Raw genomic sequence first — 18,132 nt, 5'->3', positions numbered from 1 at the left:
ATAACTCAATAAAGCTATTTTTGAAATAAGTCTTTCCAAAGAGACATATTACTTTTACATCCAGTAGGTGGCAGCTGGAACCATGGATTTTGACAGTATGTTTGCGTCTTATCCTCCAGCCGTATTTTAGTTTGTAAAATAACATATAGGAAGTGTAATATCTATGTAGGTTAGTTAGCATTGTGGTATATTTTATGAGATTATGATGAAAATAAAAGGGAACATAATAGGTCGTTACCAGATTATTATTTATTGTTCCTTGAAGCTTTAATATAGTTAAGTATGAAATGCAGAATCAAGAAGAGATATGTACCCACCCACCCTGGCAATTTACAAAGAATCAAGAGGCTGATTGACAGTTGAACGATTCTTTGCTCTTCTATAGTACCTTTTACAGAAAGCCTTATAAGTGTGTTATCAAAGCCACCTGTCACTCCTTGTTAAAAACGCTCTGCCTTTTAAAAGTTGTAAATTAAAACTTAACCCCGTTAAAAATATCATTGCCTCATTTTTCTTTCTAACTAGATTGAAATTTCAGCCCCAGAATTGTCTAGTTGTCTTCAGAACTCCCTCTGGCAGGAAAGAAGACCTATCCTCATCCTGCATAGGAGTAGGGAGCAATTCCTTTGACCCCCAGACCAGTTATCTGTTGAAAAAGAAAAGAGAGAATCTCAGGCGAAAGGTAATTCACAAGTATTCTTCAAAAGCATTTTTATGATTTGTAATAATATACTTAGCCACCTATTATCTTTGTTTTATTTCCTATCATAAAAAGGAATTACCTGACTGGATATTTATGGTCCAACCCAATTATTCATATAGTTTATAATTCAACTAGCAATCTTTTACGACTAACTTAGATTTAAAACTGAATTAGTTCTATCATCTGCCGCCTGCTAAGAAAGGGGTTTCTTTTTTTTTTTTTTTTTTTTTTTTTTTTTTTTTGAGACAGAGTCTCACGCTGTCGCCCAGGCTGGAGTGCAGTGGCGCGATCTCGGCTCACTGCAAGCTCCGCCTCCCGGGTTCCCGCCATTCTCCTGCCTCAGCCTCCTGAGTAGCTGGGACTACAGGCGCCCGCCACCGCGCCCGGCTAATTTTTTGTATTTTTAGTAGAGACGGGGTTTCACTGTGGTCTCGATCTCCTGACCTTGTGATCCGCCCGCCTCGGCCTCCCAAAGTGCTGGGATTACAGGCTTGAGCCACCGCGCCCGGCAAGAAAGGGGTTTCTACATTATGTATTTCTTTTCAGCTCAAAAGCTCTACGATTTTTATCAGGGTTTATTCTGCTGCTAAAAGATGTTAAAAATCTGAAAAATCCTGAAGACATCAAAACAATCAACTGATCTTCTAGGCATGATGTAAATATTGGTTTTCCAAGTTCATTCTACTGATTTGAAGAATTTCAATAAACAGGAAGTAAAAAAATTTAATGTACAAAGTAGGCTAAACACATCATCTTGGAATTCGGATAACTTACTCTCTAGAAAATCGAAATAAAATGTTTTTCAGTCTAGCATGATGAGCTTAACATACTAAATAGGATCATGCTTTAGAAGTATACAAAAGTACCAACCACTCAGTTACTTACAGGGGATCCTCCCCAACCCCCAAAATCAAAGAAATAGTCCTATCACCTTGAAAATTCCACCAGCTTCAGGCTGCCTCAAAAGGCCCTCGGGGTCCATCCCATCCCGGGCGCAGGTCACGTACATTTCAGAGTAATTCTTCCCTCCAAAGCAGCATGAAGTTGTTTTATCAACAGGCAGCTTCACAGTTTGAAGTCTTTTCCCTAGACCACCAAGTATTTTATTTAAAGTTTAGTTGCAGCAATTTCTAACCTGTGTATTGTTTCTAGGGAAGATCTAAGAAGACTGGGGAGGTCAGGATTCATCTGTGCATTTAATATTTAATCTACTTTCCCTGACAATTTATTTTGAGCAAAAAGATGCACTTCTACAGGAAGAGAAATTCTGACTAACTTTCGGGCTATATCTCTGCTTGGCCATGACAAGGATTTTTTCATTTTGCTGTGGGCCTACCTGTCACAGGATCTAAACGAATCACTCTTCCTCCATTGTAACAGGCCACCCAGAGCTTCCCCTCAGCATCAATACACATTCCATCTGGGATTTGTTCTTCTTTTTCGAGCTTGTAAACACTTCTGCGGTTGGCTATGGTTAAAAGGCAAAAACAAAAACAGAACCACAACAAAACAACAGGCCACTAAATACTGAGAATCAAACAGGGAGCTCTCAAGCTGGTTATAAATACTGATCACTTCAGCTTATCCAGTGTCTGGCATGTGAACAAAGGATTTTTACCACATGATTGGGATGGATTCATTGTCTTTTGTTTGGGTACAGGCATCTGTTTAAGCATTCAGAGGGAGAGAGAAAAAAGAAAGCAGAATTCTTACTAAAATGCCAATAATAGTTCTTTTTGAAGCTGACCTGAATTGGGGCCCTGCATGTCTATGTCAAGTACATGTCAGCTTGTGGTTAGACCTTTGCTGTTTCAGTTACAAAACTCTTGAGATCCACAAGGCAACTTAATGGTATCACGTGAACAGTTCATGCACAAAAACTAGCAAGATGTATGAGTTCTTTTTCTGCCTGACTGAGTGCTCCAAAATCAAGACTAAATATTAGAAGAGCCTGTTTCTGGCAGGAGGGGCACGCAGAAACCACCTAGGTGCCCTTAAGCGGGGGTAACCGTGGTATACAAAAAACAAATATCAAAATCCAGAACTTTATGCTACAAAGTCCAGGTCACTACAGTCATCAGATTGAGGTATAATGGAAAAATGTTAAAACCACGTATAATGACAATGGGTACAAACAGTCATAAAAAAGAGCACTACATCCTTCTTTCTTTTCCTTCCTTCCTTCCTTCCTTCCTTCCTTCCTTCCTTCCTTCCTTCCTTCCTTCCTTCCTTCCTTCTTTCCTTCCTTCCTTCTTTCCTTCCTTCCTTTCTTCCTCCCTTCCTTCCTTCTCTCTCTCTCTCTCTTTCTTTCTGTCTTTTTCTTTCTTGATGGAGTCTCGCTCTGTTGCCAGGCAGGAGTACAGTGGCGCGATCTTGGCTCACTGCAACCCCTGCCTCCCGGGTTCAAGCAATTCTTCTGCCTCAGCCTCCCAAGCACTACATATTTCAAAGCAAAACATCTGCACCAGAATAGTTTGCCTCTGATTAAATCTGCATGCAGAGTTCTGGGGATATTTTTTCGAAGTCATTTTTATTATTAGTGTTGCTCTTTTGTTTCATAAAAGGTTTGGCACCTTTCATGAAACAGTTTCAAGGACTCCCTTCTAGATTCTAAATAATCCCTTCCCTCCCATTTTCCAACTATGGCTCCTTTCAAGCATATTGATGGAGTTGGACAACGTGCAATTACTTTTTTTTTTTTTGCATTTCCATTTTGAAAGGTTGGTAATTAGCTTCTGAGTACTTGCCTATGGTTAACTAAAGTACAAACAAGAAATAGCAATCAAAAACCTCAAGGTTTCTGTTCTTTTGCGCCAATATTCCATTAAGTATTATCTGCCTTTAGGCACCTCCTGGTAGAACAGGATCCCTTTTGCAGTGAGCCTCTTTCTGGTGATGATGGCAAGGAAGAGGATTGAGAATCTATATTTGTATTAATTATTTTTTATTAGCTTCCCCAGATCTATCCACATTATGCCAAACTCTTGCCATATTTAAATATGTTGAGGGCCATGATTTGACTGGCAGCACAGTCAAGTCTGTGCTATCGTTACTGTATTGGAATAGTAGCATCAGAAAGCTCTCCATTTAAGTAAGGACCTCTTCACATGAGGCAAGGGAGAGGCGCCTTACTAGTCACAAACACGTGAAAACAATACTGGCAGCACTGAGACAAATAATGAAAAATACATACAGATCTGTCCTGTCTGCAGGTCATAGTCAAAGGCATCCACGGAGTAGGACAGGCTGTCAATGTAATAGAAGATTTTGTGGTCTAGCGACCAATCCAAACCATTGGAGATGTCCACCTGGTCAAAGTACTTTTTCACGTGGTGGTCAGGAAAGAGGGAGTACAGGGATCCCTGGTGCCGCTCAAGAACTGCCGGAGCTGTTTCCTCAGCCATGGTGCCTATGAAAACCAAAGAGCGCTCAGCTCTGCCCCAGAGCATCTTGCCCCATGCACGACACCATCCTTTCTCACCAGGGATCCTTTCCAGTGATTAAATCAAAGGAAATCATTATACAATTCCAATTTGGGCCCTATATATATATACATTTTTAAAAAATGACAATTACCTTGCATATAATGCAAATTAAAACCGTGCCTAGAGGTGCTGGTTCAAAACAAGAAGGAGTAAACATGCACGAACCTCATTTTCTCCCACTGAGCACAGCTATAAAAACCTGGATAAAATACATGGCACAGCCATCTTAGAACTCTGAAAAGCAAATATTAGCAGGTAGCTCAGGGAAGAACAGCAGACGTGGAAGTACCATGGAATTGATGGTGAGCTCTTCATTTTCTTCTCTGGTATCTGCCAGCCTGAACTCAACGCACCCTGAAATCTGGAAATGTGCACTGTGATGCAGACAGAGATCCAAGAGAAACCCCCTAGATCTGGTTCAAGGAGCAGAAAAGGAAACTCCTGAAGCTCAGAGAGAGTGGAGAAAATCCCTAGGTTATTTTCCACTCCTTTTTCTCCATTCTCTCACGCACCAGTCCCCAGACAAGTCTGCAGCAGCAATGGCAGAGAGAATGGCCAGCAGCAGGAAACTGTAGGAATGCAAACTCCAAGGGAAGGAGACGTTCATCTCCATTGGGTGAAGCTGCAGCCCCAAAAGGGTGACGCCAAATACTGTTGCTTTTATATTATCTTTCTCTGTCCTCGCTGCTTGGTCCCAGACGCAGCACAGTCATAGAAATGGGTGGTTTCTGGCTGGTGGAATGAAAAGGAGAGGTCCAGGAAACTGGAAATGACTGAGAAATAGTGAAGGGGCAATTGCTTAGGAACGCAATCCCGTTAAGCTGTTTACGATCTCCTAGGCTCACCCCAACTTGGACTTATACATGCATGAATTGGATTCGAATTAGCCTACTGAAGACATTGAGAGCAGAGCTGATAGAACTCCTTCTGGGTCCCAGACTGACCACTGGGTGGCACACGTGTGAGACAGATCCTAATAACATCTAATAAAAAACAGGTTGGAACTTGTGGCCTGAACCTACACATATACATTGCCTGCTAAGACAACTATAACAACATTCTTCAAAGGATTTCTTCTTCCTCTTCCTCCTCCTCCTCTTCCTCTTCCTCCTCCTCCTTCTCTTCTTCCTCCTCCTCCTCTTCTTCCTTCTTCCTTCTTTCTTCTTCTTCTTCGATACGTCATCCAGGCTGGAGTGTTGTGGCACGATCATGGCTCACTGCAGTCTCAATCTCCCAGGCTCAGGCGATTCTCCTACCTCAGCCTCCTGAGTGGCTGGGGCTACAGGCACATACCACCACGCCAGGCTAGGTTTGTTTGTTTTGTTTTGGTTTTGTTTTTGTATTTTGAGTAGAGACGGGGTTTTGCCATGTTGCCCAGGCTGGTCTCAAACTCCTAGACTCACTCTGGTTGCCCAGGCTGGAGTGCAGTGATGCGGTCTCGGCTCATGCAGCCTCGACCTCCTCTAGGCTCGGGTGATTCTCCTACCTCAGCCTCCCCAGTAGCTCAAGCAACTCAAGCAATCCACCTGCCTTGGCCTCCAAAGTGCTGGGGTCACAGGCATGAGCTGCCATGCCAAACCCCCTCCTTCTCCTTCGCCTTCCCCTTCTGCTGCTTCTTTTTTTTTCTTCTTCTGTTTTTTTTTTTTTTTTTTTAGCAGAGTCTTGCTCTGTTGCCCAGGCTGGAGTGCAGTGGCATGATCACAGCTCACTGCAGCCTCAACCTCCCGGACTCAAGCGTTCCTCCCACCTCAGCCTCTGAGCAGCTGGGTCTGTGGGAGTAAGCCACCATGCCTGGCTCATTTGTTTAATTTTTTATTTTTGTAGAGACGAGATTTCACTGTGTTGCCCAGGCTGGTCCCAAACTCCTGAGCTCAAGTGATCTACCTGCCTCAGCCTCCCAAAGTGCTGGGATTACAGGCTTGAGCCACCGCACCCGGCCAAAGGATTTCAATAGGACTCAGGGCCTCATAATATTCAAAATGTCTAGAACACAACCCCAGATTACTTGGCAACACAAAGAAACATGGAAATCTCGACTCACATAGGAAAAGAGAATCAACAGATGCCGAAAATGAGATGGCACAGATGCCAAAGAGATAATGTAGATGGGAAGCCTGAATAGCAAGCAAGACAGGGTTGATCCTCCCTCCTTGGGGAGAAAGATGTTCCCTTGGCAGTTTCCTGCTCTAGGTCAGTTGGGTTTGTTTCATGGCTCTCCCTGCACAATATCTGCCTCACAGAAAAAGAGGCCTGGAACATGCACATGAATCTCCTGCTGCTTGGAAAGCCTCTTCCTTGGTGGACAGAATAATCTAGAGCCTCAGCTTCATTATCTAGTAACAAGCATAGACAGGTCAGATCTTGGGTGTGGTGATATCTTCAGGGTGCGATCACCTTGAGAATCCATCTAGACTATAAGATGACCCCACCTTTTTCTGGGCCTGGGGCACCTCGGAGTAACCTATTAGGTATATACTACTGTACTAGTGTTAGGCATCTGCAAGAATACTATAGTGTTATAACATAATTATGTATAATATAATATAATATATAAATATAATATATAATATTATATATAGTTGTATTATATATTATATAATGCAATTATATAATATATAATATATAATTATATTAATATAATATAATTATATGTACTTATATAATTATACTATATTATAATATATAAATTAAAATTATATATTATAATATATAAAGTAAAACTATATATTATTATAAGTATAATATTATAGTATTAGTATTAGTACTATAGAATATTATAGTAATATCTAATAGTTACACCCACAATGACACCTACAATTTTATTTTTTATTTTTTATTTTTATTTTTATTTTTATTTTTATTTATTTATTTTTTTGAGACGGAGTCTCGCTCTGTCACCCAGGCTGGAGTGCAGTGGCCGGATCTCAGCTCACTGCAAGCTCCGCCTCCCGGGTTTACGCCATTCTCCTGCCTCAGCCTCCCGAGTAGCTGGGACTACAGGCGCCTGCCACCTCGCCCGGCTAAGTTTTTGTATTTTTAGTAGAGACAGGGTTTCACTGTGTTAGCCAGGATGGTCTTGATCTCCTGACCTCGTGATCCGCCCGCCTCAGCCTCCCAAAGTGCTGGGATTACAGGCTTGAGCCACCGCGCCCGGCCAGACACCTACAATTTTAAGAGGTCTCTTGATGGCCCAGAGACTCCATGCTAAGAATGCAGGCCTTGGAGGCCATCTTTATTTTTGTCTCACAAAGTGCCTCAGAACTGTAAACTTTTTAAAAAAAATATGGAGCTCTTCATGCATTTGCGTGTCATCCTTGTGCAGGGGCCATGCTAATCTTCTCTGTATTGTTCCAATTTTAGTAGATATGCTGCTGAAGCGAGCGCAGAACTGTCAACTTCTACTCAAAAGAGGTAAGAAAATCAATTTCACCAGGAGGCGAAGTATCCAATCACGTATCTTTATCCTGCAGAAATTACTGCAGAAGGGCTTCCAACAGATCCTCATCTTTAATCTTTCAACCTGTCCCTGACCATATCTGTGGTTGTATAAAGCCCAGGAAGATGGGAAGCAGTCTACAGTCAGGTGCTCTGACCTCTCCTGCCTTCCAGGTTGAACATGCACAGGGCCAGGACAGCAGGGCCAACAATATGAGGCGGCAGTGTGGGAAGGTGGGAATAGCAGAGATGGAGAATCAACTTTGGCTAACTTAGAAGGTTATTATGATGAGAAATATATGTGAAATGCATTATCTAATTTAAAACGGTAGATAAAATTCTTTTAAACCTGCATATAAGTCATTCTGCAACCATCATAGTAAACTTTGGTTCAAGAAAGAATCATCAACGAATGCAAAACTTAAGGGAGAAATTTCGATGAGGACCAGGATATTTGTGTGGACTTAGAGTATCTCCCCATGTTGTAGCCAGCCTCCAAGATAGCGCCTAATGATTCCCACCTTTCAGCATTCTCACCCTTGGATAGTTCCCTCTGTCATTGTCTGTGTGACCAAATAGCATATGGCAGAAGTGATGGTATGTCACTTCCAATTGGCTAAAGACTGTAGCTTCCATCTTGGATCTTGGGTGCATGCGTTTTCTCTCTCTCTCCTCTCTCTCTCTCTCTCTCCTCTTATCACTAGTTCTAGGGGCAGCCATGTCCTGAGCAGCCCTATGGAGAGACCCACCAGCTAAGGAACTGAAGCCTCCTGCCAACCCCTATGTGAATGAGCTTAGAAATGGATCCTTTAGGCCTCTTCAGAGAATCCAGCCTTTTCTGAGGCTGCAGTCCCTGCGGAAAGCTTGACTGCAGTCTTATGAGATAGCCTGAACTGGATCCATCCAGCTAAGCTGCACCCAGATTCTTGACCTTCAGAAACCATCTGAGATAATAAATATTTCTTATTTTAAGCCTCTAAGTTTCAGCGTAATTTGTTATCCAGCAATAGATAACTAACAACCCCCACAAATTGTTTATAAATTGCAATTAAAAATAGTTATGCGGTAGAGAAATCTGACAGAGGCTTAACCTGGCGATCAAAATCACCAACGAGGGGACACATGGACATCGTGTACCTCCAGATGGGTTACCCTGAGAACAGAACATTATCTATGCAGTATTCCCGTCAGGAATGTATAACATCAACTTGATCACAAACACCAGACAGATACTAAATAAGGAATGCCCTGTTAAAAAAGGGGGGAGTTGGGTAGGGCTGGCTGTATTCTTCAAAAATGGCAATGTTATAAAAAACAACAACAAAAAAAGCTATGAAAATGTTCCAGTTTTAAAAAAGATCAAAGAGATATGAAAAGGAAATGCAATCCATGATCCTAGACTGTATCCTGTGCTGGAGGGAAAAAACGTGAGAAAGAACACTTTTGCACAATTGACAAAACTGGGATTTAAATAGTATATCAGATAAAATGACCATATCAATGCTAAACTTTTTTAAGTTGATCACTCTAACTGTGGTCATGTAAGAATATGTCATCTTTCTTGGGAAATTCACACTGCAGCATTTTAGGGGTAAAGGCACATAGGATATACATGCAACCTACTCTCACATGATTCTGGAGATAGGCCGGGCGCAGTGGCTCACACCTGTAATCCCAGCACTTGGGAGGATGAGGTGTGAGGATCACTTGAGCTCAGGAGTTCAAGACCAGCCTGGGCAACAGAGTGAGATCTCATCTCTATTTTTTTTTTTTTTTAAATAAAGGACTCCAGAGATAAATATGTTTAGACATATACAGACAGCGAATGATAAAGCAAATGGAACAAAATGTTAGCAATAGGTGAACCTGAGTAAAAGGTATACAATACAAGTGTTGTTTGTACTATTCTTTTTTTTTTGAGATGGAGCCTCTCTCTATTGCCCAGGCCGGAGTGCAATGGCGTGACCTCGGCTCACTGCAAGCTCTGCCTCTCAGGTGCACGGCATTCTCCTGCCTCAGCCTCCCCAGTAGCTGGGACTACAGGTGCCCACCACCACGCCTGGCTAATTTTTTTATTTTTAGTACAGACAAGGTTTCACCTTGTTAGCCAGGATGGTCTGAATCTCCTGACCTCATGATCTGCCCGCCTCAGCCTTCCCAAAGTGCTGGGATTACAGGCGTGAGCCACCACGCCCGGCCTGTACTATTCTTATTTTTTTCTGTAAATTTGAAAATATTTCTGATTTAAACATCAACAACAAAACCCCTGTATTTAAAACTCACTTAAACCACCAAAATACCATACAGATTTTAGTCTCTGCTAGAGACGGAAATACAAATGAAGATTTTATCATAGGATTTTGTGTGTGTGTGTGTGTGTGCTACAAGTTACTCAGGCAATAATAAAAGAAGAACCCAAGATTCATTATAAATAACACTTTTGAGGTAGTGAGAACTAACTTACTTTCTTACTTTCTTTCTTTTTCTTTCTTTCTTTCTCCTTTCTTTTTCTTCTTTCTTTCTCCTTTCTTTTTCTTCTTTCTTTCTTTCTTTCTCTTTCTTTCTTTCTTTCTTTCTTTTCTTTCTTTCTTCTTTCTTCTCTTTCTTCCCTCCGTCCCTTCTCTCCCTCCCTCCCTCCCTTTCCTCCCTCCCTCCCTCCCTCCCTCCCTCCCTCCCTCCCTCCCTCCCTCCCTCCCTCCTTCCCTCCTTCCCTCCTTCCCCCTCCTTCCCTCCTTCCTTCCCTCCTTCCCTCCTTCCCTCCTTCCTTCCTTCCTTCCTTCCTTCCTTCCTTCCTTCCTTCCTTCCTTCCTTCCTTCCTTCTTTCTTTTCTTTCGAGACTCTATCACCCAGGTTGGAGTGCAGTGGCACGATCTTGGCTCACTGCAGCCTCAAACTACTGGGCTCAGATGATCCTTCCAACTCAGCCTCCTGAGTAGCTGGGACCACAGGTGCACGCCACCACACCCAGCTAATTTTTTGTAACTTTGGTAGAGACAGAATTTCACCATGTTGCCCAGGCTGGTCTCGAACTCCTGGGCTCATGCGATCCACTCGCCTTGGCTCCCAAAGTGCTGGGATTACAGGCGTGAGCCACCACCCTGGCCAGTAGTGAGAACTTTGTATGTCAAAGTATTTCCTCCAAGGCTCAGTAAGTAGGTGTTAAGAGAAATCTTACCAGCAAAGTACCTCCCGGCGGGATCCACCTTCCCATCATTGAAGCGATTGTTTTTCTTGTCGTTATCCACTGTGGCCAAGACAACTGCTGATTGTTCTTCCCAGTTCAAAGCACAGAACTTTGTTCCAATGGTGGCAACATAGCCTCCCGACTGGCGAAGGGCCACAGAGCTGACTGGGGCATCTGTAGAGGCAAAGCAACAGTTAAAAAGCAGTACCAGTTTAGTGGCTGAGGCCACTGAGGTCACTGTGCTACCTGGCATCGCTTAGAGTGGGAGCCCAGCTCTCGTGACAATGGGAGCGCTCTCTTCCTTCTGTTGAGTAGGGAAGGCTATGTAACCTAGTACATTTGTTGAGTATGAATTATGTGTGCTGATCTGGGCAGCAATAGATAGAAATGTGAATAAAACCTAATTCCTCTGGAAGCTCCCAGTCTAGTGGGAGAAGCAGAGGAGTGAAAGCACAGTGGCCATGATATGGAGCAAGTGCCACATCCAGTTCAGAGGAGGAGTTTCTAATCTAGGGGCACTGGGACAGTCATCACAGAGCAAGTGATACCCCATTTTGCCAAAAAATGCTCCAGAAAATTCAGAGACACAAACTGAGTTTAGTTATAGCAACTAGGTTTTGTGACATCTCTCTGCCTCTCCGATACAGGATTTGCCTTTTTTTTTTTTGACAGAGTTTTGTTCTTGTTGCCCAGGCTGGAGTGCAGTGGTGCAATCTCAGCTCACTGCAACCTCTGCCTCCTGGGTTCAAGCAATTCTCCTGCCTCAGCCTCCTGAGTAGCTGGGATTACAGGCATGTGCCACCACGCCTGGCTAAAGTTTATTTGTATTTTTAGCAGATGGTTTCACCATGTTGGCCAGGCTGATTTCGAACTCCTGACCTCAGGTTATCCACCCGCCTTGGCCTCCCAAAGTATTGGGATATTAGGCATGAGCCACCGCACCTGACCCAGGATTTGTCTTTTCTAAGGGGCCCTATTTTATATGTATTTAATTGCAAATTGTTTCTCAGATCCTTTTTTGGAAGTAACCACGGTAAAAAATAATAAACAGATAGAAATGTAGATGCAGATATAGTATAATCACATCTCTTCATTATATTACTATATTTTATGTTTTTAAATTTTAGGTTTTCTTTGTTTAATATTTTTCCATGTATAAGAAAACTTTTTTTTTTTGTTTTTTTTTGAAATGGAGTCTTGCTCTGTTGCCCAGGCTGGAGTGCAGTGTCATGATCTTGACTCACTGCAACCTCCGCCTCCTGGGTTCAAGGGATTCTCCTGCCTCAGCCTTCCAAGTAGCTGGGATTACAGACTGTGCTACCATGCCTGGCTAATGTTTGTATTTTTAGTATAGACAGGGTTTCACCATCATGGTCAGGCTGGTCTTGAACTCCCGGCCTCAAGTGATCCACCCATCTCAGCCTCCCAAAAGTGTTGAGATTACAGGCATGAGCTACTGCACCCGGCCAAGAATTTTTTTTTTTTTTTAAGTGGAGAGATTGACTGCTGTGGTGAAATAAATTTATCAGAATTGATTTTGAAAACATTTCCTAAGCACCCATTCAGTGTAAGATAATGGGAGCTTCAGGAGCCACCCTTAGCTCAAAGCCCTGCTCACACTTTGATTGGAGTCATCAAGGGTCCCAGGGAAAGTGTAGGATAACTCTCATCGCGGATCCCAACCTACAGCCTGAGACTTCTCTTGGTAGCTCTCTAAGCTACTGCTGACACCACAGCTTTTTCCATGGGTTGGGGGTGGGGGGCGGGGGGGAGGCGCTTTTCAGATCACAGATTGGCACGTGTGTCTGCTGCAAAAGAGACTAGAAAAGGCAAGGGGAACCCATCCCCATTCTACCCTCAGAGGTCACAGTCACTTTACCACAGTCATACTTCTGGGTGAATTAAAAAGTTGTTCCCGGGGCCGGGCGCGGTGGCTCACGCCTGTAATCCCAGCACTTTGGGAGGCCGAGGCGGGCGGATCACGAGGTCAGGAGATCGAGACCATCCTGGCTAACACGGTGAAACCCCGTCTCTATTAAAAATACGAAAAATTAGCCGGGCGTGGTGGCGGCGCCTGTAGTCCCAGCTACTCCGGAGGCTGAGGCAGGAGAATGGCGTGACCCCGCGAAGCGGAGCTTGCAGTGAGTGGAGACTGCCCCACTGCACTCCAGCCTGGGCGGCAGAGCGAGACTCCGTCTCAAAAAAAACAAAGTTGTTCCCTTTCATTTAAAAATAAAGAAGTTTAAAGCGGGCCGTGGTGGCTCATGCCTGTAATCTCCGCACCTTGGGAGGTCAAGGCAGGATAATTGCTTGAGCCCGGGAGTTCAAGATCAGCCTGGGCAATATAGGGAGACCCTGTCTCTACAAAAAATAAAAATAAAATTAGCTAGGTGTGGTGGCACACGCCTGTGGTTCCAGCTACTCAGGAGGCTAAGGTGGGAGGATTGCTTGAGCCTGGGAGATTGAGGCTGTAGTGAGCCATGTTTGCATTATTGCACTCCAGCCTGGATGGCAGAGCCAGACCTTGTCTAAAAAAATGAAAAAAGTTGAGGTCCAAGTTCCGGATTGAGAAAGAATGTCCCAAGATTATAGGAATTCCTGATATTTTTTCCCATGGGCTCAGTGAAAACAAGAAACTTTTTTCTCTATCGGTAATTACATCAAGCCCATTCCCTTGGGCTATAGGAAGTGATAAATTCCTTCTTTAGAATTCACAGGGCCATAAACGCATCACACTCAAATTCACATGAAATTCCATCATGAATCCTATTTTGTGCAGTGAGCAAAGATGGTCCTGGTTAACTCTTTATACATCCAAAAGCTAGTTTTCACTTTCAAAGAAGTTGTTTTGTTTTGTTTTGTTTTGAAAATTAAGGTCTTGGCCTGACCCAAGGCAGATAGCTGCGTCTTTAACTTTCCATGGTTATCTGACGGTATTAAGGAAAGACAGAAACTAGAGTAACCCAGCATCCAAACAAAACTGGGAATGGGCTGGGCGTGGTGGCTCATGTCTGTAATCCCAACGCTTTGGGAGGTTGAGGTGGGTGGATCTCTTGAGCCCAGGAATTTGAGACCAGCCTGGGCAACATGGTGAAACACCACCTCTACAAAAAATACAAACTAGCTGGACGTAGTGGCACACATCTCTAGTCACAGCTACTAGGGAGGCTGAGGCAGGAGGATCCCTTGAGCCCCAGGAGATCAAGGCTGCAGTGAGCCGTGATCACACCATGGCACTCCAGCCAGGGCAACATGGTGAGACCCTGTCTCAAAACAAACAAACAAACAAACAAAAAAACAAACAACCCCCCTCCTCCCCCCAAAAAAATTGGAATGTTGTCCCTCATTCAAAGAGGAAGAGGACAGTATTGACCATCCATAATTAAACCCTGGGTCAGAGTGGAAGGATATGGAGTGGGGACAGACAACATGACAAGTGTATTCAGTGTGCTTTGACAAGAAGGGTGCCGTGGGAAAAGGTAGCTGGCTGATCTCAGCCCAGCCTTCATCCTTACCCATGGTCACTCGCTGTACTTGCTTGGTGAGTGAATCCCACCGGCAAAGCTTTTTTGCAGGAATGTCTACGAAGAGCAAAGAGTCGGATGCTTCCTCCCATACTGGAGACTCACCGCACCGGCAGTTCTCCGGCAAAACACACTCAATCTTAATGGAAGACATGGTCGCGGGGGAGATCTAGTGAAGGTAACAGAGGTGAGTGAAAGGTCATCGCACAGAACAAATATAGTAAAACACCTGGCTAAGAACTGGCAAGGCTGGATACACTTCCCCCAGATCAGACAAGGATATGCAATGTGACAGGGAGAGACACATGTAGGCAAAAGAAAAGAGCTGATAACAGACCATGAAACATCTTCAACCAACTTACCAGTGACGTGCTTCTCAAATGATCTTTCAAAAAGAGAACAAAAAAGCGACACCCTGACCTCCACTCCTTGGTGTTTGTGATCCTCAGAGAACTGGCTGTTGAAATAGTGCAAGGTCGCCCTTTATGTCAATACCCCGGGCCCCAGGGCGGGTCAGGGAGCCGGCAGTTTGTTCATTGGTGGCCCTTCTGGGTGTCTGCAGGGCACTTTCTGCTCCCCCCCTTCTGTTGATGCTGTTGAGCCCCTTCTTTGAGGGTGCAGAGGCCAGGGCCCTCCACACCTGCATTTTTCTGAGCTGCTTTACTGATTTATTTTTCTTCTCTGTGTGGTTGATTTTTATGAACTGCATTTTTAGGACTATGTTCACCCCAATGAGAACTCGCTGAATTCGAACTAACACGCATTTTCCAACGCAGACCATGGAAGGAGTGGAGAAAAGGACAGCATTGAACCACCCTGGCAGGAACTGACAGCCCTTCAGTGATTTCTTGCTTCCCAGGAAGACACCGTGCCAGTTTGGCAAGGAGTGTTGGACTCCACAGGAGAGGAACATTCTATGCTGGGACTTTAGGCCAGAGACCATGACCAGCGAACTGGGAGAAGACAGAAAAATTATCTGAAAAGGAGAAAAAATCAGATAAGAATCCCATGTGGGAGAGGAAAGACAGGCAACTTGCAAGAGCAATCTTTTCTTTCTGTACCTCTGCCCTGAGTAGGCGGTTTCCAGGAATGATCCACACTGCCTGCATTTGTCAGGCACAGGGGCTCAGGCCTGTAATCCCAGCTCTTTAGGAGGCTGAGGCAGGAAGATTGCTTGGACCCAGGAGTCTGGGACCGGTGTGGGCAACATAGTGAGAGCCTGACTTTACAAAACAACAAAAAATTAGCAAGTGTAATGGCACATGCCTGTGATCCTAGCTACTCGGGAGGCTGAGGTGGGAGGATCATTTGAGTCCGGGGGATGGAGGCTGCAGTGAGCCGTGATCATGCCACTGCACTCCAGCCTGGGCAACAGAGCAAGAACCTGTCTCTAAATAAATAAATAAAAATTGCCTGCATCTTCATCCTTCTCCCAGGGTAGCTATCTGCTTTGAAGTAAGTGATCCTACACATGGGTGGGCAAATGAATAGAGGGGGGAAAAAGAAAAATAATGTTTGATCTAATATTTCCTCCAATAAACTATATTTTAAAAAAGAAACACATGCCGGGCGTGGTGGCTCACGCCTGTAATCCCAGCACTTTGGGAGGCTGAGCCAGGTGGATCATGAGGTCAGGAGTTCAAGACCAGCCTGACCAACATGGTGAAACCGCATCTCTATTAAAAATACAAAAAAATTAGCCGGGCACGGTGGCGGATGCCTGTAATCCCAGCTACTCACAAGACTGAGGCAGGGGAATCGTTTGAACCCGGGAGGCAGAGGTTGCAGTGAGCCGAGATTGTGCCATTGGATTCTAGCCTGAGCGACAGGGTAAGACTCCTTCTCAAAAACAAACAAACAAACAAAAAACAAAAAAAACCCAGAAAAACCAAAAAACCAAAACCAAAACAAAAAAACCACAGCCCAAACCAGTCCCAAATACAAAGTATCCGCATCTGCAGCAGCATTTGGAATGTTTTTTGGCTATTAAAAATGGGCTCAGGCTGGTGCCGGTGGCTCGTGCCTGTAATTCCAGCACTTTGGGAGGCTGAGGTGGGAGGATCATTGAGGTCAGGAGTTTGAGACCAGCCCAGGCAACATGCTGAAAGCCCCTCTCTACAAAAAATACAAAAAATTAGCCCGGCTTAGTGGTTCAAGCCTGTGGTCCTAGCTACTAGGGAGGCTGAGGCTGGAGAATCGCTTGAACCTGGGAGGAGGAGGTTGCAGTGAGCCAAGATTGGGCCATGGCACTCCAGCCTGGGCAACAGACTGAGACCTTGTCTCAAAAAAAAAAAAAGGGAGGGGGCGGGCAGTGTTCAGACTCCAAAGGCCTTCATCCTATCAGTCTTAGATAAGGCTCAAGATCAGAGGCAGGAGTTTTGCAATAGCGACTTTTAACCCCATGCTCCCTCATAGAAGCCAGTGGGGAGGGGACAGGGGAGCCAAATGTTCCATTTAGGTCCGGCCCGTGGCCACAAAAGGGGTGGCTGGGCAGCAGGGAGCGGGGACGGGGGCGTCAAGCGCCCGAGCTGCCCCCGGGGTACCTGTGCGGGTGAGAGGCCTCCACAACAGTCTGGTAGAGCCGCTGGGGCCTCGGGCGACGGTGACGGCGACAGTGACAGAGAGGCCCTGGGAATCTGAAGGTTGAGCCTGCCTCGTCCCTGGCGCAGGCTTTGCAGAGGGCGCACCAGCCAGCCCGGTTGAAAGGGCCCGGGTTCCCGGGTGGGCACAGGGCGGTCAGTCTCCTTCTGGCTGCCCCCGATCGGGAGATTGGGACGGGAGGAGCGGGTCTGGCTCTGTTGTCGCCGGGGCCTTTCCTTTCCAAGGAGGGGGCGGGGAGGCCGTCCTGGCTCGGCACTCGCCAGGCTGGAAACTTCTCAAGCGGCTCGAAGGTCAGGCAGCGGGCCGAGGAGAGGGGAAACGCCTCCCGGGACCCGGCGGCTTGGTAGGTGGATGGCACGGGCCTGGGACCCCGCCCCGTCCCCGTCCCTGTACCCCGCGGCTGGAAGAATCCTGCAAAGCCGCCCCTGGCAGGCACGGGGATGGTGGGTACAGGCTTACGGCCCAGTGAACCTGAGCTTTGGAGTTTGGACGAATAGCTAGTTTACCTCTTACTTCAACCAAAAAAAGTTGTTAAATGCCGAACAGAGAGAGACTGGGAGGGTTAAACCCAAACAGGTTAAAAAGGAAAGAACAAAGCTCCTCTCCATCCTAGTGGAGAAGACCCTGGTGGCTGAAGGCCAACTCTTGCAAAAACTTTTTTGGTGGGGGAAGAGGAAAGGCTTGATTTCATTTTCAAATCATATGGAAAACACATTCCTCAACGGCACGCAGCTCCACAACCCCATTCTTAGCCTAAATGTATTCCTGGTCCTGCCATCTGACGGTACAGGCTTTCTCTAAAGAACCCACATTAAAAAAAAAAAAAAAAAAAAAAAAAAAAAAAAAAAAGCCAGGACCAGCACAGTGGTTCAGGCCTGTAATCTCAGCACTTTGGGAGGCCGAGGTGGGTGGATAGATTGAGCCCAGGAGTTTGGGATGAACCTGGCAACAAAGGGAGACTTCGTCTCTACTAAAAATTAAAAAAAAATCCCCAAAAACGAAAAACAAAAAAGTACTGGCCGGGCATGGTGGCTCACGCCTGTAATCCCAGCATTTTGGGAGGCTGAGGCAGGCGGATCACCTGAGGTCAGGAGTTCGAGACCAGCGTGACCAGCATGGTGAAACCCTGTCTCTACTAAAAATACAAAATTAGCCGGGCGTGGTGGCACATGCCTGTAATCCCAGCTATTCGGGAGGCTG

General features: G+C 45.2%; 1 protein-coding gene and 1 non-coding gene across 3 annotated transcripts; both read right to left on the bottom strand.

Annotated features, from left to right (window-relative positions):
* Window positions 1–229: 229 nt before the first annotated feature.
* RGN (regucalcin) lies at window positions 230–17,333 on the bottom strand. 2 transcript variants are annotated; one of them, XM_050775703.1, is made up of 8 exons: window positions 16,875–17,333; window positions 14,694–15,307; window positions 14,323–14,500; window positions 10,799–10,981; window positions 3,897–4,112; window positions 2,040–2,171; window positions 1,635–1,789; window positions 230–646 (listed from the first exon to the last, which is right to left on the bottom strand). In XM_050775703.1, exons 3-8 carry the CDS (start codon window positions 14,483–14,485, stop codon window positions 596–598), a joined length of 900 nt encoding a protein of 299 aa, XP_050631660.1. In that variant the 5' UTR covers window positions 14,486–14,500; window positions 14,694–15,307; window positions 16,875–17,333; the 3' UTR covers window positions 230–595. The 2 variants fall into 2 exon arrangements, with proteins under 2 accessions (XP_050631660.1, XP_050631659.1); XM_050775702.1 differs by lacking the exon at window positions 14,694–15,307.
* LOC126946943 (U6 spliceosomal RNA) lies at window positions 7,466–7,572 on the bottom strand. The gene has a single exon (XR_007722808.1). It is a non-coding gene; the product is annotated as a U6 spliceosomal RNA (small nuclear RNA).
* Window positions 17,334–18,132: the final 799 nt, after the last annotated feature.

Source organism: Macaca thibetana, chromosome X (assembly GCF_024542745.1).
Source record: "Macaca thibetana thibetana isolate TM-01 chromosome X, ASM2454274v1, whole genome shotgun sequence".
In the NCBI taxonomy this organism is placed as follows: Eukaryota; Metazoa; Chordata; class Mammalia; order Primates; family Cercopithecidae; genus Macaca; species Macaca thibetana.
Note: the sequence above shows the minus strand (reverse complement) of the source record. Positions and strands in the feature narration are given on the sequence as shown.